The following is a 25124-nucleotide window of genomic DNA, read 5'->3' as shown; positions in this document are numbered from 1 at the left end:
TGTTTACAGTCATGCTAGTTTTAAACTGCTTGGACTGTGAAACTTGCTGGTTTAGTTAATGTGTGTAAGAATCCTTTCTTAGGAGAAAGCTTAGAGAAGAGGAAGCTGAGAGAAAATTAGTGGAGGAGATGTTAGAAGTACAAAGGCAGGTCCTACAGAATACTGAGTTACCTAACCTGGCTACCTTGCAACTGAGAACATCAGGGTGAGCTAAAGAAGAGGGAGGGTCTGGTTGCTCAGTGTGCAGACTCTTTCAGACAAGAGGAAATGTGGTAGTGTACCCAAAACTTTTTTAAAAAAATAAATACTTGGCATTATATGTATAGACACTTTTCAGTTAAGTTATGGAAAATGGTCAACTACTAAATTGGATGTAATGGTTCTGAGTTTCATGAAGAAAGTCTACTTGAGAAGTGTTATTTTGCTGTTGGGTATAATTATATTGTAGATCTGTGGTTGCCCTGCTTTCAGGTGAGTGGCAGCTGTTATAAGTGGCAATTGTATTAGTACATTAAACTCAAGTACTTTTAATTAAGGTAATGATTTCTAAACACACACACACAAAAAAGGTAGAGCTCTTGATGAATGTCAGTTTGTGTGGAGGAGGTTGCCATAGGCTGTTGGATGCTCTCAGTTGTTAAGTCCTCTAGATCTGCATTGTGCTGATATTAATTATTAAATGCATGTAAAGTTTTAAACAATATTTTCAGGAGAGAATTTGGGGAAAGTGGCTTTCTTTTAATACTAATTTAAGTATACAGGTCACTTGTGTTCTGTTTGCTTTGGTAGAGATACTGTGATACAGCTGTATGTGTACTTTTCTTCCTAGAATTTTGAAGTGAAAAAGAATTCTGCAGTGAAGCCCTATAGTGCTGACAACTTTTCTGTTACACGTTACCATATTTGCCAGCCTTACGTGGACAGAGAGGTGAATGGTGATCAGGTGATTATCTCGGTGTTTGTGATACTGCATCCGTATATCTATCTTTGTTGCGTACAGTGTTCTGGATATTAGCAATTCAGTTTTCTGTAACTTGTTTAAAAATACAAATTTGCATAAAGCAGCCATTGCATGTCTTAGAATCGTAGATGGGTAAACTTGTGAGGCCTGACATGTGCTCAGTCACTTGTGGGATCACACCTGACAGTCCTGCGTGAACAGACCCCTGGCATAACATCAGGAGACACAAATTTGTGGCCTATGCTGAATTAATACTTGCCATTGCCCTGCTTTTTTCTTTTCCCTCCTTTTTAGCTATGTATTCTCAGTCTTTATCTCGTGTTTGTATCTTTGTGTTCATCTGTTCACGGAGTCAATGGCTTCAGCTTGCCAAATGGCAGATGTCTTAATTTGGGAAAAAGAACTATGGATAGATTTTTGCCAAATGGCAAAGTTTACTCCAGTTTACAGTACACTCAGACAAAGACCAAAGTCAGATCAGAAGAAGGGAAGGACCCTGAAAAGTGAGAGATGGAGCAAGAGCTTAACTTTTAGAGGCAATTTTTTAATTAAGGTAATGCTACTGAAAAGTGAACTGAACAACAGTTTGGTTTATTGGTGCTGTGAAACCACAATCTAAGTTCCTTCCTGTTCTGGATCAACCTCTTATAGATTAGAAAATATCAATAAATTTTGTTTTTGTGAATGATTTTCTTCAGTGCATGAATGAATACTTCATGCCTGAAGTTTTAGGTTTTCTTAACATTTGAAGGACTAGGCCAAAACAATAAGAGAGAGATAATGTGGTTTGCTTAGCTTTGTCATGGAAAATTCCAAAATGTTAATCCTTATAGCCTTGCTTATGTGCAATGATTTTTTTAATTTTTTTTTTTTACTTATTTTTTAATTTTCATGTGTTAGTAAGATTTTTCTTATTTAAAAATTGCAGATTGTTTCTGGTTTCCCAAATGAGAATGAAAATGCTTCTGGATTCCCCCTCCCCCAGGTTTAAAACAATATAATGAGGATAAAAGTAGTCAATCTGTAATATTGGCTATATTGTTCATTTTACTTTGTATTGTAGGAAAAATAACCACTCTGCTATAACAAATAAATCATACAAATGTCTGTCCTATGTACAGCTTGAAACGATAACATTTTGATACCCACACTTAGGGAATATGTAAATAGATGGTTTTTAATTTTTTTTTTTCAAAAGTAAAAAACTAGTTTGGTCCTGCTTGCAACTAAAAATTGTAAATCTTCAAGGGTGTTCATTGGCATTGTTTGTCTTTTTTAAAGTGTTTGTGCTGCAGAATTACTCGTTTATTTATTGTTACATATGCTTTAAACTACCACAAAGAAATTCATGGACTAAACTGTTGATTGACTGCCAGCCAGATGCTCGGTTAGCAGCTGAAGAAGAAGGAAAACGTTTGGAGGAACTACACAGAGAGGCAGAGAGGGAGAGAAGAGAGCAGCTTGAAAAGGCACATCTCAGAGGAAGTCATGCCTTGAAGAAGGTGCATTTGGCTCAGGTAGGCCAAGTAGTTGTACCTGTTTTAAATGTCAAAATGACCAGTGTTAAGTAAGTTAGAGGCAGGTGATTAGTAAAAGAATTACAGTTACAGGAGGAAAATTGGTGGACTAAATGAAGTTTTCAGAATGTGTTTTAAAAACGTTAAACTCTTGTCTGCTTATTTTGGCTATCTGGAAGGAGGGAGAATGAAAGAAAGTCCGTTAATTCTTGTTATCTTAATGTTTGACCAACTATTAACCAGCTGGTAGTAATCAAGCTGAATTTTTTTAATGGGTGATGAGCTCTAGTTTTCTACATCAGCTTTTAGTTGGAGTTGATTATTCTGTCCTTCAAACTAAAAAAAACATAATGCATTCATTATGAGGAAGGGAGCAGAGTGTTTTTGTTTTATTTTTTAAACCTTTTCAAAGTTTTTACCTAAAGACTCAGGTTCTGTTACTGTTTAAGTCTGGAAATACTGAAATTGTTTCCTTTAAGAAGTAAAAACTGAACTATTGGTAAATACTTAGAAGTATGCTCTAAAATTTGTCTTACTATCTGTTACCTTTACAAGTATCTTTGGAGGCTTGAAATAGCAAAAGCTTCCTGGTTTTTAGTTGAGAGATGATTGGCATTGTATGAGTAACCTAACTAAAAGGGGAACTATGGAGATGTTACTGATGCTTCTTAAGTTAACAGGAAAAAAAAAACAACCAAACTTCAAATAAAGCTGTTTTTTTAAATAGCTTTCATATACAATTGTGGTGTGCCAAGAGTATTAGTTCATGTCTTAAAAAGTAGGAATTGCTGAATTATATACTAACAAAAGTTGCCAACGGAAGTACTCATTTACCTTGCAAAACAGAAGATTAAATTCTGTTGAGGAAAGGTTGCTTACAGGAGTACAGTCAGATGTTATTTAACATCAGATCTTCTAGGTAGTATTGATGACTGGTGTTTAAAGGTCACAGTCTTCACCTGAGGAAGCATCTTCTCCCTAGAATAAAATTTAACTTTAAACATTAAGGATTAAACAAACTTCATGGTAACCAAATGGAAGTATTTTATCAGACTTGACATGGCTGTCTGAATGTGAACATGAAATGCTTGTGTTATCCCTTTGTTGTGCTGGAAGGAGAGGGAGAGGCTACTGAAAGAACTTGAGCAGATGCAGAATATGGATCGGATGCACAGAAGACAGATTGTAGCAATGATGCCACCTCAGCTTTTTCTGCCAGCATACAAACGCAAGGAACTAAAAGAAGAATGGCAGAGAGAATTGGAGTTTGCATTTGAGGATATGTACAGTGAAGACAAGAGTAAGTAATTTGTTGGAGGTTGCTGAATCTGTTAGGCCAGTAGAGGAAAGGCTGCTGCAGCTGCCCGTTCCCAGGTCCAGCTGGCAACAAGGGTGTGTGTGTATTCACAGTAGGCACACACACAAACAGGCTTTCAGTACACAGACACACAGCTGGCCGCACAGGCAAACACAGAAAACAGCATGCTCATTAAGCACAAACAGCACAAATGGCCTCATCCTATTTGGTGCCCTGGCTGGTCAGGAGGCAGGTGTGTTAGTGGCATATATGTCCATATATACAATACGGATCCCTCCAGCACTTGATCTTAGACACTTGGTCTACCCAGTAGTTGTCCCCTGCATCCCAGGTCTCCACTCATTACACTGTGCATCCCACAGTAACAGGTCTTGGACACCTGGTCTACCCAGTAACTCATCGTGGACCCTGTAGTGTTCCAGTTACCTCACATGGCCACGTGTGCTCAAAGATGTGCTATGGACCACTCAGTAAGTGGCTTTAGACTCTCACTGTACCTAGCAGCTGCCCCTCGATCCTTAGTCTCCACAGTTGCTGGCTTCTGGACATGTGAACCCCCAAGGCCTGCTGCTCTACTCCAGTTGTTGCTACACAGACCCAGTTGGGTATGTGAATGTATGCACAGACATGCACATGCTTTGATCACAGTGGTAACTGACATTACTCAATCTACCCAGTAACTGACCTTGGATCCTCTTGTCTGCATTTAGCTCTGAGATGCATGCATGTGTGCTGGCATTTCTTAATTGACCCTGGGACCCCACGGTCTCCCCTGTAGCTGGCTTGGATGCTTGGATCTCATGCCTCTAGTAGGCAACTTGCAGATCTCCTGATCTCTCTGGTATCCAGCTCAGTAACTCCTTGACACCTAGCTCCTAAGCCTCTTACCATTCTTGATCTCTAGTCTGGCTTGCAATTTTCTAGCCACTGCATGCTGATACTCATACCCGTGTAGTATGCGCTCATTCTGGTCACTGCAGTTGGTAGCACTCTGGACACAGGTGCCCCTGTGACTTTTGGTCCCCACTGCAGTTGATGGCCCTTACATATGTGTACATACACATTCATACAAAATAGAGGGTTCCTCACCCAGGAAAACAGCTAGAAATTGAATTTAGTGAGAAGACAGGGCAGACTGTCAGGCACAGTGCACAGTCAGTCAAGTGTTCTGACTGGCCCATTTTATCCCCTTATTCTTATATTTTTCCTCACACTTGTTCCTCCCCAGACCAACTTGATCCTTTCCTTTCCCTGTCTTTTGTTCCTCCCCTAAATATCTGTAATAAGCATACAATCCCAAGATTATCTTCCCACACATCCCACACCAATGTAAGGTGTTGGGAAGGTGATGTGGGAGAACTGTGGACTACGTCTTCTAGGATTTCACACCTTGACCATGTGGTCAGTAGCTTTCCTGTAGCAGCCCTGTGAACAGCCAGGTCAGGGTGCCTCTCTTTCCTGCAGTTTTTGGGATCCTGTGTCTTGCTGTTCCTGTGCTGCTTTTTTGTGTATAGATGTGCCTTTTATCACATTATCTTATATTCTGAAAGACAGCATGTTCTAGTGGAAAACCTGTAGCATTTCTGAATTGATAGCTAATGATCTATACAATTTTGAATCGTGTGTTGGAAAAAAAACCAATAGTTGGTTTAAATCTGTTGTAAAACAAGCTATTGATATTTGAACCTCTCAGGGATTTGTATGATGAGTGTAGTCTTGCAGTGTTGTTTGCTTTTTATTTGAATTGGTCATTTTATGTAGTTGTTGTCTTTTAAACAGAAATGCAAGGAGACCTGATTTTGCAGTTTGAGCCACAACCTTTGCCAGCCCCTTCTGATAGATCTAAAGATAATGATCTTGATATCTCTTTGGAACAAGAATCTGCTTGTGACACTCAACCAGAATCTGCTTGTGATACTCGACAAGTATCGGCACAGATGATAGAAGAGGAGGTCCCTAGTCAATCAGGAAGTAAAGCTTTTAGACTTTACATTTAACTTAAACTTTCTGGTCTTATAGTGTATTTAGTGTAATATATCAAATAAGACATTTTAGTAAATACTGAATTTAATTTAAGTAATAAAATTCCTTAATCCCTGTGAAATATTTTAATATCTACTGGTCTATGATGTTTATCATGGATGATAATACTCTAATGGTTATGAATTTAAAAATGAAAACGTGCTTCAGTTCATTAGTATATTGAGAATAATTTTTAATTGTTGTAAGAGCTATAGCGTTTAGTAGCCATAATTAGTGTAAATTATTGGATAATGCTGTTATATGAACTCATATTTTTCATTTTGAGTTTGGAACTGTTTCAAAGTTAAGGCTTGACTCTGTATGAAAGTCTACTTATTGTGTGTCCTTTATGTTCAGGTTTGTGACTGAGTTCTGTATTGTAGAGCAGGCCGCAACAGTTGTGTGTGTGGTACTCGTCACTTGTGGCATATACAGGATAATGTGATGCAAACAAGAAGGATATTAGTGAACATTTCTGCCACATCCCCTTGCTGGCACAATCCGTTTTTTGGTCTGTGATGCATTGTGCTGCCAGTGCTAATACAAAGGAGAGGGCAGAAGCATACAGATGGGAAGGGTGATAGTACTGCTTATTTCTGCAGTGTTAGAGTCTAGTAGTCTGGTTGTGAAACACTACAACTAGCTATAGCCCTCCTCTTACAGCATGCAGACACAAATTACTGCTTTTGTCTTGCAGGTAAGAGAAAAATACTGTTAAGCTTTTAAAAATTGGTAATGTACCTGAGCTATTTGTCCAAGTGTGTAAGCAATGAAAAAAACCAGGGGATTTTGTGCTTACAATGTGAAGATACTCATTACCTCAGACTCTTTATATATTCTTTGTAGATGATGAAGAAGCAAGAACTTGCCAACTTCAATCAAAACTTGCCTTAAAGAAGTTGCTGAACAAGATTAGAAGCCAAAAAGAGGAGTGGACATCAAAAAGTGAGAAAGAGATTCAAAGTGAAATTGAGACTATTGAATCAGGCACAATTGCTAGTGAAGAGAGACCGTTATGTGATTTAGAACGTAACTATGAGCAACAGAAAAACACAGTATGTGAAGCCAAAGGTATGTAATACATACTTGCATCATAATCTGTTGTATAGGAGCAAAAAGACTTGTAAGGGTAGACTGTACCAAAACTGTTTTCAGTGGTGGTGTTATGTCATGTTGCCAGAAGGTACAGTTCTCCTATCTTTGCCCACAGTGCATTGTGGATTTGCTGAAATCCACAAATAAGAGGTTTTGTCTTGGGTCCAACTTGCCCGTTAAGATCTTGTGGAGAAAAGATGTCCAAAATACCTTTCTATCTTTTATATCACAGCCAAATTTTGTCACACTTGGTGTTGCCATGCTTTAATAGGTGCTTGCCTCCAGGAGTAGAATTCTCAGTGCAAAACTGGGCATTGAAGTTCTGTACCTGTTGAACTGGAAAAGCCATGTGCCTCAGATTCACAACCGGAAATACACAAGGCAACAGTGAGCTCATGTGTCTGAAATCATGGGCAGGCGTTTCTGCTTCCAGGGCACCATTTTGAAAAGACTCTTTGTAAAACTGGAATTTATAGCAATTAGGCGTTCTGTTTTGTTTGGTAGCCAAATCATTTTGGGGTTACTTGCCATTACTAACCTTTTTTTTGGTTATGGTAGCGCTGAAGTTGGTTACCTTGTATGCTAAGTGGGATTTCTGAAGTATTGAAGTGATCAAGTTGCAGCTTTTTTGTGGTTTGTTTAGTTGTTTGGTTTTTTCTTTTTCCTTTTGCAGGATGCTTGTTTTTTTAAACAAGATTAAGCAGTTTAGTTCAGTTGTGTACATGCATACATCAGCATAATGCCTAGGGATTGGAGAGTGCAGCATGAGTGAAGACATGCCTTTGGGGAAAATGCACTGCTATTTGAAGCTGATGGTACAGGATGAAGACTTGCTTTTTGTGCAATAGCTAAATGTTAGGTCATTTGCCCAGAGAGTGCCAGTCTTAGACTCTTTGTTTCCAGAGGTTAATGTGTGACTTTCTGTTCCTCAGGATGGTCTTGCTGTTAGGTTACCAAGTAATCTGGGTAGAAGCAATCTTCAGTCCCATTGCAGCTGGACCATTACAACCATTCAAAAAAGACACATGATACAGAGTCATTAAAGGCTTAAATAATACAAAAACCTGATTTTCGAGCTTATGGAGCTAAGTTTCAAGAGCAACTTAGGCATTTTGTTTAGAGTGATTGGGAAACTGTAAAGCAAGATGTAAAGAAGATCTAAGGCTCTTTCTGACTGCAATTACCTTTACATAATGTGTATATTTTAGACTGTGTGAAAATGTTGGAAAATACAGTTGAAGCTGAAGATTCAATTCTAATCCATCCTCAAGAACAAGCAGCTAAAATTAGAATCGAAGAGGCGAGACAAAAGTGGGTAAGTTTGTGTACTTATTCCTATCTCAGGTATAGTGTAAAAAAGCAATAAAAAATTATTTAAAGCAGACTTTAAAATGCTTGAGGTTATACAGCAACTATAGACTCTCTTAACACGCTTGTAACCATTAAACTTTTCCCATACTTAGCTTCTGTGTATTAACTTTTTAAAAATTACTAAGCCTTAGTTGGAATTTAGAATAGAGCAGAAAAACCTAGTTTCTTCACGTGCTATAGGCAAGGGATGCCACCCTATGATTAAACAGAATTCCAATTGTAGATGAATACCTTTTGCTTTAGGGAGAATGTAGTCAACAATACACAACTCTGCAAAAACTTTACTAACCCTGTGTAATAACATAGGAAGGTCTGTGGGGCTGTGTTTAGGGTGACAGGAAAAGCTTACAGACCTTGAGGATTCTGGGTTTTGGTGGTTTAGTTCGGTTTGTTCATTTTAATTAAATAGGGAACAAATGTAGAAAGTCCTTTGTATGTATGGCAATGCTACATTTGTTAAATATAGAAAATAATAACTTGGTGTGTTATTTCATTATATGTATTGTGTATATGTTTCACTAAATTTTCATTTTTGTTGTATCCTTAGAGACCTACCAGCTATTATGTGGCAGTTTATCCATTTAAAAAAAAGAAGTTGAAATTTGGGTCTTAGTGCAGCCTTCAGAAATCTGGGAAACAAAAATTTGACAAAATAGTATTGTTTTAGGGGACAAAAAAAAAAAGCAGCACATGCTCTGTGGGAGTGTGGTTACTTTCTGTAATGCTAATTTTCTCCCACTTTGCCCCTGCACAGGTGTATATATTGTGATGTTCACATTAACTGATCTCAGTTTTAGTTTTTTCTGGGGGTTGCTTTTCCTGACAATCCCTCCTGACATCCCTATTCAGACTGTCTCATTAAAGGCTGTTGTCCACTTCATGTTTGCCAGTACTTTGAAATTTTTCTTCACTCCCATTCTAAAAGTATATATGCTTTTGCTATACATGTAGCAAAGTGATTTGTAGCTGATAGGTGCATGGAAAAAGAATAAAAATAAACAAACCACTTCAGAGATTTATGGAGTGCTCTTAAAGTGGTTATATATTAGCTATTTCAGAAGTTTTGTGAGGCTTGAATTTGAATGTGTTGAGCTCGTGATGAAAAGCTGTATAAAATGCAAAGCAGATTTCTGAATTCAATTTAAGAAAACAACTTCTTCTGCAGTCTCTGGAAAATGTTACTGTATATAATGGTTGAATTCTGATTTTATGCATTCTGTTAATTTGAGAACAGGTAATAGTGTAATAGTAAATGGATTCAGGCACTATTAGAAATATTTAGCCAGTGAAACAAAATTATTTGTGTGAACTTTGAAACTGTTTTTTATTTTTAAAGGCCTGTTACAATTTGGAAATGCCTGTCACAAATGAGAATTTCTGCTGTAAGTCAGAACAAAGTTTTGTGTGTGATGGTGTGTATGAGGTGTCTTTGATTTTTTTTTTTTTTTTTTTTTTTTTTTTTTTTGTCATTCAGTTCTGGAGATTCACCCTCATTTTTCTTCTCAATAGAACGAGCAAATAGAGCAACAGAAACAGGAACAGCTGGCCTTGCTTAAGCAAATTGAAGAAGAGAGAGCATGTTTGGAGGCTCATCTTCTGAAGATCCAAATGCAAACTTGTTTGGAGGAGGCTAAGAGAAAAAAAGAGAAGGAAGAGCAAGGTCAGCCGGTACAAAGCCACAGTTTTCCTTCTACAGATCAACAGAACAAAGTGGAGCATGAGGTGAAGAATTGCAGAAAATTGTGTTTAGTTTTTTAATTATCCTTATTATTGTAAAAATCAAGAACACCGTTTGCCAATTTTAAATTATATCAATCAAGAGAATCAATTTTTATTCCTTAGGCTATGAATCAGAAGTTTGTACATATAAAAACTTCCTTTTGTCTAATGTAGAAGCTTGTATCTCATGTGATGTCACTGGACTTTGAATATTGGATTGTCTTTGCATAGTCCCAGGGACAGCATGTGTGTTTAAAATACCTGTGAGTGAAATCTGATTGAAGTCATATGATTATGCATGTGCATGTATCCTTTTTAAAGAAGGAAAAAAAAAATCTTGCGGGGGAGAAAAACCCCACCTCTACTTTTTTGTCTGTCTAAATCTAAAACAGGAATTTATTGAGGCTGTTGAAGGAAAATATTCTTTTTTTAAAATCTTGAATCATTTGCACAACCTTTGCTCTTCTGAGAATCTGAGTGCCTTGAAAATGCAACTCTGCTGGATCATTGCTCCCTGAGTCTGCTACTGTGGGTACATTTACCTCTTTGAGCTAAGCTGCTGTAAGCACCATTGACTTTGATGGTGTGTGCTCAACTTGCCAAAAGAGACTGTAACTGTAGGCCATCTGTTCCAGAAACTGCTTTAGCTCATTGCTTCAGGCTGAAATCTCACAAACTTCAAATGGTGGTATAGAGTGGCTTCTGTGAACTTAGGAGGAAGAATGTACAGCTTAAGGTTGTTGCTTTAATAGTTTTCTGTGAGTTACTTGTATATGTGCACTTAAAATTATCTTACTTTGATTAGACTGGAAACACTACTGTGTCAGAAACCAGGAGTCCCAGAGAAGACAGCCATTTACAGAGGATTCGTAATTATCAGCAACGCCTTCTACAGCAAAATAGGTAAATTCCTTTATGAAATGGAAGTCTTAGTTGCCTGTTTCAAGATAATTTGCATTGCTTTGGTTATTGGACTTGATGTTTACCTTTGCACCACTCTGGAAACTTTCATGGTTTTGTTCTGTTCAGGCTGCACAAACAGACCATTGAAGAAGCTAGAAGGCGGCTACAGGAGTATCAGAATAAATTGAAGCAAAGATACTTGCCTACTTCTGCAACCCCTCTGAGCTCTGTGAAAACAAAATCAATTAATTTAAAGCCTGTCTCAGAACCACTTCTGCAGAGGCAAGGAGTGCAACTAACACAGCACCAGTCATCTGAAAAAGTTCACGCACAGAAGTATGCATGGTTGCCACCTGTGTTTTCGGGAACATTGTGTATTTCGGAAAAACCATCTTCGCAGAAACATGAAGAGCAAATGCACAACATTTGTCCTGGCAGACATGTGCAGTTTTTAGAAGCATCAAAATTGAAGCATGGAGATTTTCGCTTGCCATGTGGCTGTCCTTCACAGGAACAAGTAGGAGTGTTGGAAACCTCTAATAATCACGTTGGAGAACCATCTCAGTTCCACTTACCGTCAGGGTTAGTCATGAAGGATGTCACTGCAGTAAGAGTGCAACCAGAAGCACACGTACAACGAGTTAGATTTGTTTTGCCTGCAGAAGTCTCCTCTGATCCTTCAGAAGCGGCGTGCTTTAAAGAGTCATCTCAGATATCTAACCATCAAACAGAGACAGAAACTGGAGAAGAGCATCCACTTAAGACACCCCTCACGCCAGCAACAAAGGAATCTCATCTAGGTCAGGCAGCCTCAGCTGATTCCTTGGCGTATCAGCAGGGACCTGCAGACAGTGCCATCAAAACAAGCCTTGAAGACCCCCTTGATCTTTCTGAACCCATGACTTTATCTCATGAACAATCTAAAGCCCAGGGTGTTGATGAATTCTTGATACCAAAACCAGGAGATGCATCTTTGTTAAATTATGCTGGTATATTGAATTTGAGGGACAAAGTGTTGGCCTCATCAGAAAGCATACAAGCTCAGCAAAAGTATTTGAAAGAATTGCAAGAGCAGCTAGATGCACAAAGAGAAGCTCTTCTTTCTAGACAAAAAATACAAGAACAACTACTTTTACAGAAGCAAGATAAATTGAAGGAACAGATGCAGAGACAGCAAGAGGCTTTAAAAGAATTTCTGAACAAGCAGGTGAGCTTTGTAAATGCTTTACATGGTGCATCATCCAGTAGGTGATCAAACTTAAGAGTGAATGCTACCAGTTAGCAAAGTATCCCACAGGGCGTTGATAGTATTAGGTGATTTACCATAATGAAAATTTTAATTAGGATTTGCGATTTGTAATCGGTAGTTCTTTCCTGTAAGCCCCCAGAGTGCCATTTTGTTCAGTCTAACAGAACTAGCGTGAACTTCTGTGCTTGGTCTTCGAACATAATGCCTGTTGAAATAGTTATGTTTGAAATATCTACAGGTATAGTCTTCAGCTCTAGAAATGCAGCTGTATGTGTAAAACAGCTCTTGTGTTAAAAATACATAAGCAGTACCTCAAAGGATATTGTAAGTATTTTGAATAGATCGTTTTTAAAAGTTTGTCTACCTGTTAGGAAATTGGTTTGGCAGCTGCGCTCTTGACTTGTAATTTTGCTTGTTTCTGGGTAACAGAAGAAAAATCCAAATTTATTTTTTAGTTTCTAAAGAAGTTCTTTTTGCTTTGCCCCTCCTTTTTTTTTTTTTAAACAAGCTATCTTAGAAAATTAACTGTTGCCTAAACTTGATAAATGAGTATAGATATAATCTTACATACAGTTGCTCTCCCCTCTCCCCACTTTCTCAGGTGAGACATATCTGTACAAATGAAGAAGTTACAGAGGCACGAAAGCCTGGCTGGATTAATAGGACTGACTTTGTTCAAGTCTCTGAAAACTACCAGCAAGAGAATTGTGGCAGGAATAAATTTTATGGAAGTGAAATGATTTCACAGTGCATCAGTCCAGCTGAGCAAACTGGTAAGGTTGTGTAGTATTTTTCATTAGAATTCTTCTCATTTTGCAGTTGAGATGGAGTTCTCTTCCATCTCCCCAAGTTAATTTGATTATATATATGTTATTTCAACATGTAAAACTTCGTATTACAGAACAGTCTGAAAAAGTTCTCTGTGGAGAACAGAAATGGAGATCTTCCAAACCACCTGTGGCAAAAGTGAAATTAGGACTTGATTTGGAGCAACATGAACTTAGTGTTATACCAGAGGCAGACACACCGAAGAGTTGCAACTTATCTTTTGCAGGTAAAATAAATATATTTATGGATATAAAATACACAATGCTGCCATTCCTAAGAAATACAGATTGGAGCAAATTAATCTTTCCTGAAGAGTCTTTGAGATGGTTGATAATAAAATACTAGCTGATGCTATTGCATTTTTTTAAGGTATAATCTATATACTAGCACACTGAGTCGTAGCTGAGAAAAGCTTATCCTGTTAATGTCTATCTAGAGAAATATAATCAAAACACAATCTCAACAAGAAAACAAAATTCACTGGAATTTCATGACTTAAGTTCCCTGTTGGTTTTTCTGTTGGCCAGGTTTTGTGTTAATAGACAATTGTACAATAATTGTAAAGAGAACCATCAGAGTTCATGGGTAGTGTTTAAAGGCTTAGCTTTTGAGCATACTGAGAAAGTGAATGTGAAATCTTTTAAATAAGGAGCTAGTACCAGGTTTCTACAGAAACTTTTGACCATCTTTTTAGGGTTTTTTCAATCAGAAAACACTAAAAAATTTCAGAGTGCAGCTACATAATGCAGTTATTTTCTAAGTGTGTTTGTTACAGTCTGCATGCAATACTTTGTAATTCTCTGTAAAGAACATTAACAGGTACAACAAACTTAATGTATTGTAAGTGTAAACATTTAATTTTTTTGTAGTCTCTTCATAGCTCAAATTTAATGCATATTTTACATAAGTTTTAATACTGTGCCTGTGTTTTTAAAAGAGATAAGCAGAACAATCTGAATAATTACAGGCCTGTCAGGCCAGCATTCGTCTTGAGCAAAATAATGAAACAGATTATATGGGACATTTTTTAATTAAAGTAGTTAATGCTAGTCAGCATCTGTTTATGCAGAATAATTCTCGTTGGACTAATTTGGTATTTTGATTAGAAAACAAGTTGATGAAGGCTTTGATTGAAGAATATACTTATATTCTCAGAAGCACTTGGCTTAGTGTTACACATCTTAATTTAAAAAAAGATTAACAATCAAAATACATACCATGTCATAAAAGTTTTTTGAGAGTAGGGAATGCTCATTTGTTGTGTAATCCCATTATGACCTACAGATGATTTATTCCTATATTTTCTAACCATTGGTCATGATAGGTAATTAAAAGTTGAACTTGAGTTTTTTATTGGATTGTGTGGCCAAAAAGGGTTGTTGTGTGGGGTGGGCTGGGGAGGAAAGAAAATCTTTAAGCCAGAGCAGAGAAATTGTATTGCCTCTGGATTTGAAAAAATTACTGACAGTTTTTTTGGTGGATTTGCAATGTGGAACAAATAATTTGAATTTTTTTTGAAGAAATACTTCAGTGGAGTTTGGAATTATTTTTTGAGAAGTCTATGACCTCTTTAAACCTGTATAATCCATAGACTGTGTAATGCAAAGGTCTGACGTGTAACTTTATTAAAATGCAGCACTGTACAAATTCAGCAGGTTAATTCTGTAGAATAGAACGTGCATCTTAATGCCTTTCATGAAGTGCAAAACACTGCATTCTTACACCTAAACTGATGACAAATGTTTTAAATTCAGATAAAACAGATTCTGTTGGTGGAGAGTCTTCTTCAGTTTTGACTGTTGGGGAGTTTGCACATGTGAAACATTACAGTCGTGCTCTTCATGAAGAAGGCACATCACCTTCGAGCATAACAAACGAGGAACAAGAATCTAACAGAAGTCCACCCCAAAGTAGGCAGTCAAGTAGATTACTAAATGAAGTGCTGATGATGACTGCTGAAAATTCCTGTGATTCAGGTGAGCAAATCCTTTTCCGTTGAGGAGTTATGGGAATACTATTCAGCACTGCAGATTTTACTATTAATTTGTAATTTGACCTGATTTGTTAAAGAACATGCAGTGTTATTTAAATACTGTTTGATTTGAAGTGTGGAGTGTTTCAGTAAGTGTGTGTATCAGAATGACTGAGTTTTTATCTTTTTTTTTTTTTTTTTTTTTTTTGTGATCCATTACCATTCTAGTAGCAAAAGCCCACACTACAGGAAACTTCATTGCTAGTCAGCACTTTCTCATCCAAGGCATGTGCTTTGTATCTGTACCTTGTAGAATTGTCTGTAAAGAAACTTCTTTTGTGTTACCCGCTTGCCCTGCTGTTATCAACAGAATCCCGTGCTTGCATAGGGAGCAAACTGCTGCAGAAAGCCACAAGTGGGTCTTCCTTCCGAGGGAAGTACCTTCTGCCCAGACTGTGGGGTGTTCAGGTTTGCAGCTTTATCAGGTGGGAACCTGTTTTGACCAAACCGGTGGTGTGCCTGATTTAGTACCCAGTGATTCCTTGTATTGACGCAAAGGAAATTAAGGTTTAAAAAGAACTCTGGAGTGTTAACGTGCTAATGTAGATGTCCACTGAAAGATCAGTGTATATAAGAAATTGCTTAAAAATACAGTTGAGACAAAAAGTAGAAGGCTGTGTGTCATCCTTAGCTCAAAGAAACAACTTTGAAAGAATCAGCTGTTAGTTGTGACAAATAAAAACAGTGCAATAATGTAAGGATTACTTGAATTCTGATCTTTAATAAAAGTTCTTCACAGATGAACAGAAGAGAATCACACCTTTGAGGACAGTGTCCATACGTGACAAAGTCCAATTCCATAAATTAAACCAGGTTGTTTTGGTTATCAAAAAAAAGAAATTGATTTTGTTATAAATTGGTTTGCAAATATGTCCAAATTAATTTTGTTACAAGGTTGTTGAAACCTACTCAGTGTTTTATGGGCAGCTTGACTGGCTTTATAAAAGGATAAAGGTGACTAGTCATAGGTAAACAAAGGAAGTGGGTTATTAAAATGTTTTTCAAGAGATTGGACTAACATGTGGATGTCAGGGATTTTATTTCCTACTGTTTTTTCCCTGCCTATACAAATTTAGCTTGTCTCTCCAGTCTTGGAATAATTTTAACTCAAAGGCTCCTTTGTAGTGCACTTGCTTCTCTTCAAATTTCCTGCATATTGAAATGGAATTTATTGTCACTGTAATTGAGAAATTCTATGCCTGACTTGCTGGGAACTGTTACACAAAGTTTGCAAAACATTGACAAAAGGAATCTGAAGCTTATTATAAGATGACAGCATTTCATGGTCCAGTACAGTTTTCAGTATCCATCTAAAATAAATAAACTGCTAGAGCTGCAGAGGAGTTTTCAGCAACTTTGCTGCCTTTTGCGTACGTCTTTATGTGTAGTACAGCTATACTCCTGGTTTTGCTAGAAATGTCACCACTGCCCCAAATCTTAAGATAATTTTTCATTTAGCTTCTTTTGAATGCCTCCTTTTCAATTCAATGAGGATTTACTAGGACTTAAAGTTTTGAATAAGTACATATAAGCTCATTTTCTTTCAACTGCTTCCTTTAATTCTCAGAATACTCTTTTTGAAACATACATATGTTTAAAATTATCACTGACTAATTTTTTCTTTTTAAAAAATATTTAAGGAAAAGACTTGTATTTTTCTGTCTTAAGTTGTAGAAGCATTTCTAGATCGGCCATTTCCAAATTAATATAAAATATCTTAGTGTACTTTTACATTAGTGAGTATTATGTGTGAACAGTGCAGTGGTTTATGTAAGAGGGTTGGGAAACTTTATGTGAACATCTTTTTTTTTTTTTTTTTAAAAAAAAAAAAAAAGCAAAGCTTTTTGTGATTATGTATTTAAGAGGATTGTCCTCTTGAGCAGATGAAAAACCAAAACTGCCAACGGTACCTTTGTAATTTGGAGGCTGTGAAGCACTCTGACACTTTTGGTAACTAATGTAGTATCTTCATCAAGAAAATCTACAATTAAATATAAAGTTTCTGAAGGGGAAATGTAAGGTGCATTTTAAATTGTTACTTATGATAGTAGCTTTGATAATTTTTTATTTAATTTTTTTCTGAAAACTTTTTTGCTACTTGATTCTAACCAGAACATGTTTGCAGTTTTCCTATGCTTTCAGAATGTAATTGTATCTCTAAAGGTGAGAGCAAATGAGTGCTTTGCATATGTGATCTTTGACCACCTTCTTAGAAGTTATGTTCTTGGTGGTTTCTACCTTTTGATCAAATAAGGTAAACCTTTACAACTTATGACTTGTACTCTTTCCAGGTTACAGAACACTAGGTGTGCACAAATCCTATTAATCACTGCTCACATGCTTTTTCAAAATAAAGCATTAAAGATAAAAAGGTAGAAGTTATACAGGTTCTTAGAAAGAAACTGGGTAAATCTGCGTGGGTACTTTACCAACAAAGATGAGTTTTCTTTGATATGAGATTTGTCTCTGGCTAACAGGCAATTACTGTTTGGGGGTTTTCTTGGTGGGTTTTTTGGTGCGTTTTTTTTATTATTATTTCTATAATTAGCTGTATATCTGTCTTCCAATTATTACAAGAAGAAAAACAACCCTCTCAAATTTAGAGGCAGGCATGTCTGAACATAAAATGGGTCTTAAAGACTGCTTCTGGTTAGGGGAGGATGAATCCCTGTGCTCAGTGTGGAGTGGTTACAAGCTGGCTGGCAGCCAGAGAGAACAGGTAACTGTTAAAAGTGATGTTGTAGTAAGTGCCACGAGTGAGGCTGAGATTTGGATTACTCTCTACCTTGCCACTGATGTATGACAAGATGAGTTAGGAACTTTGAACACTCGTCATTTTTTTTTCTTCCCAATCCAATTTGGTTAAAATGAGCTAATGCAATGCAAGTTGTTAATATGGAATTGGAGGGTAACCCTGCAGATGAGACAGGCAGTTTGATGTCATAAACCTGATCACCTTAGGAAGTCAGCCTGAGAATAGAGACTAGATTTGATACATACATCTGCTTCACAGTTCTCCTTCATTACATATCAATAGCCTTGTGTCTCTTTATTCATTGTAATATTTAATGGGTCCCCTTGAGCAGTGTTCCAAATGTGATTATCTTCATGTTTTGCCACCCTATACAGAGGTATTATTCCAAGCATGATTATTTTTTGTGTGATCTAAGCTAACCTAAGTTTTCAATTTATTTTTAGTAATCCCAAATATTTGTCCATAATTCATTATTGTAACAGATCATCTTGTCCATCATGAATTTGGCAAACCAGCATGGAGTACAATTTTTTTGTTTGTTTGTTTTGTTTTGTCTACATGATTGGATTTGGACTGTTTTTATCTTATCTTCACTGAGTGCTTTGTTGTTCAGTCTTTTGTCTTTCAAATTGCACCCCAAAATAATTGCTGCTATTTTATTGCAGCTTCTGTTGGGGGACTAAAAAAAAGCATTCTGGATATTACAGACTCAATTTTTAAATACAAACTTGTTGTCACAATGTGGTGGCCAGGAGGTTAACACATGAAAGTCCCATGTCGATGTCAGGAAGCTGTGAGGAACAAGAACCTTGCACTTTTGTTTTGATGGGAGGAGAAGAGAATGAAAAACTCTCCTTTATGAGTCACCAAATACAGTTTTTAAAGGATATTAATGTAATAAATTAATGAGATGTGAGCATGTTGAATTTTTAATTAGATGTGGTTTATAGCATGAAATTGCTACTGTTCATCCCTTGTATTAATATCACAAGAGCAATGCGGGTTATTACAGTATAGTAATGGAACATCTGTAGCATTGTTGTCATGGTTTAACCCCAGCCAGCAACTAAGCACCATGCAGCCACTCGCCCACTCCCTCCTGCCCCTGGTGGGATGGGAGGAGAATTGGAAGAAGGAAACCTGTGGGTCGAGATAAGAACAGTTTAATTGAAATAATAATAATAATGATGAATAGGGGGGTAAAAAAAAAGAGAGAGAGGAATAAAACCCAGAGAAACAAGTGATGTGCAATACAGTTGCTGACCACCTGCTGACCGATGCCCAGCCGGTCCCCCAGCAGGGATCAGCCCCCCCCAGCCAACCCCCCCGGTTTACATACTGAGCATGACGTTCTGTGCATGGAACATCCCCTTGGCTAGCTCGGGTCACTGTCCTGGCTCTGCTCCCTCCCGGCTTCTTGTGCACCTGCTCACGGGCAGAGCGCGCGAAAATGAAAAGTCCTTGACTTGGTGTAAGCACTGCTTGGCAACAGCTAAAACATCAGTGTGTTATCAACATTATTCTCATATTAAATCCAAAAAATAGCACAGTACCATCTTCTAGGAAGAAAATTAACTATCCCAGCTAAAACCAGGATAGCTCTCCATAGAGTTTCTATACAAGAGAGTATTAAATGCTTTAATCTTGTCTCATATGTATCCTAAATTACTACCTGTCATGCTAATATCCTTTAGAAAATAAAATAATTTATTTCAGAAGAATATCTAATCTTGATGTAGAAGTATCTGGAAATGGAGAATTCTTTGGTAGCTTGTTCCAGCATTTATTTTTAAATCAAATTATAAAATAAATGGTCTGTTTCCAGTTTCTGAATGTCTTGACAGCCATTTCTAGCTATTGCTTCTTGTTATTTTTTTCTTTGAATTTAGAAATCTTTTGTATTTTGCATTTTTTCTCCTATGGAGATATTTAAATATCAAGAGATGACGTGATTGCAGTTTTCATGCTGATTCAAGGAATTTTCAAGGCCATGCTCGTTTTCAGGATCCTCTGTCTCCTCTACTCAGCTCCAAGGCAGAGGAGCAGACTTCTGCAGTGTGTGTAGACTCAGTCACACTACTGCCACATCCAACCAAGGAGCTTGTTGCCACATTGTTCTACTCAAACTTTAAAAGTTATCTTTCCTGTGAATCTGAAGACCTTTGTCATATGCTTGTAGAAGAGGTATCACAAACCAGTCATATGTGCTCTTAGATTTATAATTTTATCTATATTGAAACAGTGTTGTTTAACAGATGCACCTTTGTAGGAGGAGGAGGTAATTTTTACCACGGCAGTGCTACTGCGTTTCTTTACCATTCTTCACTCTTCATATTATTTGTCAATTCTGTTGCCAATGGCTTTGTTTGTTTACCCATCAAAGTGTCATAGATGACTAGCAGGATCAAGCCTGCTAGAAGTTTCTGGACAATTTGTGAGTGTGGAGGGAAAAGAAGCCATCTGAGAATTTATTTACCCTTTATTTTGAGGTCAATTAGCATTTAATGTAATAACATAGTAAATTAATTAAGAATAGGTTAACTTCTCTTTTAATCGAGATAAATACAAAAATTAAAATTTGAGATGTATTTCATGTTTTATACTTTCTCCCAGGTAGCTACTGGATGATAATGGCTGTAGGAGACCTTAGATTTTATCCCCCTGTCTCCCCCAAAATGAGTTTCAAAATGTTTGATGTTTATTGAGATACATAAGTATCACATCATATAGATACTTCACTGATGTTGCCTCACGGAGGAAACCTCTCCCCCCCGCCTTTTTTTGTATAATAGAGAAAACGGAACAACTAGACTCCATCTTCCAGTAAGAAATTGAGTTTCAGCTTATACAAGGCACAAAGTACAAACTAGTGTTAGGGTTCACAAAACGTTACAAGATCTGTTGAAGTATGGAGTCTTAAAAATGCTGGGGACTTGTAACATCTCTGTCACTAGCAGCCCTTGTAGAACTGGGAGAAAGCATCTACATCACTTTTAGTGTTTAATTTCAGTTTGATATTTAGCACTTCTTTCTTGAACATTAGTACTGGAAATAAGAGTACTTATTTTAGAGTTGTCTGGCAGTTAATTTACAATCTTAGAATTGCCAGACTTTGGAGGTGCTTGTCAGCACTGAGTTCAGAAATTGCATTTTTTTGGTGCTGCTGTGGTGCTTATTTTGCACAGATACTGATTTTATTTTTATGTGTAAGAACATTATGGCAAAGGTGATTCAGTTCCATAGTTATAGTTCAGTAATTCAGTGTTTCTGATTTCTCTGATCTACTCAGAATGTGCTTTTCTTTGTAACCATTGTAATGGTAGAGGGCAAAGATTCCCTCCTTCCCCCCCCCCCAAGTTAAGAGCCGTGTTTTGTTCTGCAAAGCCAAAGCATGAATTTCTAGCTCTTCCTGCACACTCTGCAGAGAGCAGTCATCCTAGTTAGAAATTTTAGGAAGGCTGGTCAAGGAGAACCACTGGTTGCCAATTAAATTTGTGGTACAGTGGAGTAGAAAGTACATTGCAGGTGAGAAGAAAGTGGTAAGGATGGGCAAAATCAGTGCTCCAATAATGAGGACAGCAGCAGTGGAGTATTGGTGCCATCTGGTGTTAAAAAAAATGTTGCTAATGATGAACTCAAAAGCTGCTTGCTATTCCTTACTGCTTCTATTATGTTTGTGTTCAGCCCAGTCCCAGGATTCTCAAGTGGCTCAAGATTCACCAGTTCTTGCTGCTGGAGAGGGAGTTACAACACATTCTGGATCATCGTTCAGACTTGATAATATGGTTAGTCATACCGAAATAATCACATAACATTACTTAATCTTTATTTTGTGATGAAATCTTTCTGCCTCGTATTGGGGGGTGAATACTGGGTGCGGTATTCTAGACACAGCAGTATAACAAGCAGCATGTAAAAAGAGGTAATCACTGTGAGGGATCTGCTGGCTTATGTTCCTGTTCATACAGCGCATGATGCTGTTGCCCCCCTTTGCTCCCAGGGAGCACTGTGGGCTTACACTCAGCTCACTGTCTGCTGAGACTGCTGCATCCTTCTTCACAGGGCTGCTCCCCAGGCAGGCCCCAGCTCAGACTGGTGCAGGGGGTTCTCCCCTCCCAGGTACTGGACTTGGCATTTGCTCTTGCTGAGTTTCATAACGTTCCTGTAGGCCCAGCCTCATAAGGTCCTTCTAGATGTCAGCCACACCACTTAATGTTACCTGCAAACTTGATAAGATGGTGTCGCCTCCTCTAGGTCATTGCCAAAGGTGTTAAAGAGAACAGGTCCTAGGACAGAGCCCTGTGGTACTCCACTTGTTCCTTACCTCCAGGTAGAGTAATCCCTTTAATCACCGTCCTCTGAGCCTGATTATCCAGCCAGTTTTTTACCCATCTCATCGTCCATCTATCCAGGTTGTGACATCCAAACCAAAATACAAGAATGTTGTGAGAGACGGTGTCAAAAGCCTTGCCAAAATCAACACTAATGGTATCCTCTGCTTTTCCCGTGCCCAAATAACCCATTGTTTTATCAGGAGATAAAAATAGTATTTGAAAAATGCAGTGTATAACCTGTATATAAAATTAAATGTACATGTTTTATATGTGTACATTAAATATATAACATAGTATATAATGAAAAACATAAGGGAAGGGTTTCTTAGATTTTTGTCTTACTTTCTTAGTGCATGTTTTAATTCAGAGTTTGGGAAGAAACGTTTACATCTATTCTTCAAAATTTGGAAGTACAAGAACCCTTATTCTCTATTTCATGGCTTTGTAGACCTTACCTCAAAACTAAGAAAAATAATATTTTAGGGTATTTTGTATATTTTAAGGTTAATTTTGTAGAATTAAATTAAGCCCATATGCAAATGGCTCAATATTGCAAGTACTTGTAAAACGCTTTGAGTTTTTCATGTATTGCATATATATTCCTCTGAGATCTACAATTCTGCTGAAGTGGGTCTGTGATGAGAAATAGCCAAATCTGACCACGGGAGGATGAAATGATCTTCCAGGTGTCATGATTTGTATGCAGTTCTGAGAGGCTTTATAATAATAGTGTGTGTGTATGTGTATGTGTGCACGTGCGTGTGTGTGTTGAGGGGAGGGGGCTGTTGGGGGGTGAATGGGACGCTGCGTGTGGATGTTTTCTACTGGGCGATGATGATCTGTATTAGCCTGACTCTGCAAAACGTGAAGGCTTCTACACTTGAACTGAGCTCAGAATAAAACGCGTGGGTTTAAAGCCTTGATTATGGACGTCTGAATACACGGTAACAGGTACGTTGTTTCATTCCAGGAAGTGCTTTCTAAAGTAGTAGCCACGAACTTAGGTTCAGAGGCTTTCATGCAAGGAATACCCTGTGACTTATCTTCAACAATTTCCACTGGAAGCTTTTTGACTAGTGAAACGTTGGATGCAGGCCCTGTGGACACCGGTAAGTGTTTGGATTTTGTTGTTACTGTGAAAAGAAAATTGTGTATTCTCTTTATAGCAGAATGGGTCTAACTTACTGGACTTTTGTTCCTCTGAAATAGGCTACTGTGGAACTTCACTTAGGAATTATTAATATGCCTTATAAAGTTGAGTGGAACTAGAATGCTTATGACTTTTAAACTTATATAAATTATAATTTATATAAATTATTATAAAAACCTTAACACATCTTTTTTGGCAAAAGATATTTTGAGTATTTAAGCAACCGTAACACTAGCATTTTCAAGTGGCAGAGTTTTTTTTAAAAAACTGATCCGCAAATGATACACTGGAAAAAGCTTTCTAATCAATGTATATCATAGATTGTTACAGAGCTGTGATTGTTGTTTTGCTATTAAGAGAATTGTTCCAGTATGTGCTTGTCACATAATAATTCTTAGTAACTTATTTGTGAAAATGTCATTTGAATGCCAGATTAATTTTTAATAGTGTTCTTGGAAATACGGTTATGTCCTTTTTTGTGTGCAGTCTGCCTCTTGATCTTGTTAGCTTTTCATAAAATAAAAAAAATATTCCTTTACAATAATACACAGTTGCTCCTTTATATACTGATATTATCACTTGTGAACATGGGAAGTGAGTTTGAAAGTGATGTAGTGACCTATGGATTTATTTACTTTAAGGCTTCATATTGTGTTAATCTGACACGTATCTGATTTTATAAACAACATACATGTGTGAGTTATTCCATATTTATAAAATAATTTTTGAAGACTACAGTTTTTACAGCCTGAGATTTCAGTGGCTCATTTTAACCTTAATGTTCTAAACTGGTGTTATTTTGAGTAATAAACTTCATAACTCACATGACAAATATGTGGTTTATCGACATAAACAAAAGCAAATTCTAAGATCATTTGTTTGTAGCTTTTCTGTTGTTTGTTAGTTGTGGAAAAAGGGGTTGCCAAGGTGCTTGATTACTCAGCAGCATGAATGAAATTTTCAAGTCTAGTTGTGTCTTTGCTGTACACTTGGTACTTAATAGCGACCTTTTCTGATGGCTGTGTGCAATTCTTCTGTCAGCACATAGACAAAGGGGGTTGGCGCACTAGCTAGGAACGTGATTTTAGTTGCCTTGATTCCCTCAGATTTCTTGTTTTACTATTAGGCAGTTTCTATTTAAGCATGAATGAAACTGTTGCATGATGTCATAAAGATACTCAAAACCACGTTAAAGGATTGACACCTTTAAATGTGATAAGAGATAGAAATATGCTAGCTAGCATAAAATAATAGTATTAATTGTTTTCAGATTTTGTGTCGGTATTTCTTAAGTCTGCATACTCTAAAAGTGCTAAGCTGTACTGAGTACCACCTAATTAGATATTATTAACTTGAATTTGTGGAGATTTGTGGTACAGTTTGTGGGAGCATTGACAGGAGACAATTAAAGAAACAAAATGCAGAGGTCTGTGAATATTTCAGGATATTAAGCAGCAGCTTTTCAGATGACTTAATGCAAGTGGTTTATATGCAAAACTGTGAACATCTAGCTTACTACTTCAGGATTGTCTTCTGATAGCGCGGAAGATCGAATTTTGAGAGAAACATCAAGCCGCCCTTGGAAGTCCTCACTGCCTTTTGCCTTGCAGCAGAGGCAGGGGAATTTGTCTGGAACATCTGAAGCTCGGTTGCTTGAAGGAGAGCTTTACCTATACAAAAAAAGTCAGATGCAACGTATCTTGGGAAAACATGCTGGAGACTTGAATTCTGACTCCAAGGAGGACAATACGCGCTTCCAAGGTAGTTGCCGTTTTAAAGCATTTTTGTGCTGTGCTCTCATCCTATGGAATGAGGAGGAGTTGCTATGTGTTAATCTGTGTTCTTTATATTCAGCTTACACTTTAAAGTC

The 25124-nt window shown here is 37.3% G+C and overlaps 1 protein-coding gene and 1 non-coding gene across 8 annotated transcripts in view; both read left to right on the top strand.

Annotated features, from left to right (window-relative positions):
- Positions 1–25124, top strand: part of CEP295 (centrosomal protein 295) — a 76921-nt gene that overhangs the window by 41004 nt on the left and 10793 nt on the right. For 5 of the 7 annotated variants that reach the window (XM_040583662.1, XM_040583665.1, XM_040583664.1 and 2 more), the window contains 15 exons: positions 830–943; positions 2338–2478; positions 3595–3778; positions 5576–5767; positions 6665–6889; positions 8122–8228; positions 9794–10006; positions 10809–10906; positions 11033–12113; positions 12757–12928; positions 13057–13209; positions 14738–14959; positions 21455–21555; positions 23075–23213; positions 24779–25015. In XM_040583662.1, coding sequence (XP_040439596.1) covers positions 830–943; positions 2338–2478; positions 3595–3778; positions 5576–5767; positions 6665–6889; positions 8122–8228; positions 9794–10006; positions 10809–10906; positions 11033–12113; positions 12757–12928; positions 13057–13209; positions 14738–14959; positions 21455–21555; positions 23075–23213; positions 24779–25015 — 3379 coding nt within the window. Of the gene's footprint in view, positions 1–829; positions 944–2303; positions 2479–3594; positions 3779–5557; positions 5768–6664; positions 6890–8121; positions 8229–9793; positions 10007–10808; positions 10907–11032; positions 12114–12756; positions 12929–13056; positions 13210–14737; positions 14960–21454; positions 21556–23074; positions 23214–24778; positions 25016–25124 lie in introns of those variants that run through there. The other 2 variants (XM_040583666.1, XM_040583667.1) reach the window with 2 other exon arrangements.
- On the top strand, positions 22735–22818 carry LOC121084143. Its single transcript, XR_005826610.1, has one exon. It is a non-coding gene; the product is annotated as a small nucleolar RNA U2-19 (small nucleolar RNA).

Source organism: Falco naumanni, chromosome 2 (genome assembly GCF_017639655.2).
Source record: "Falco naumanni isolate bFalNau1 chromosome 2, bFalNau1.pat, whole genome shotgun sequence".
Taxonomy (NCBI): domain Eukaryota; kingdom Metazoa; phylum Chordata; class Aves; order Falconiformes; family Falconidae; genus Falco; species Falco naumanni.
Note: the sequence above shows the minus strand (reverse complement) of the source record. Positions and strands in the feature narration are given on the sequence as shown.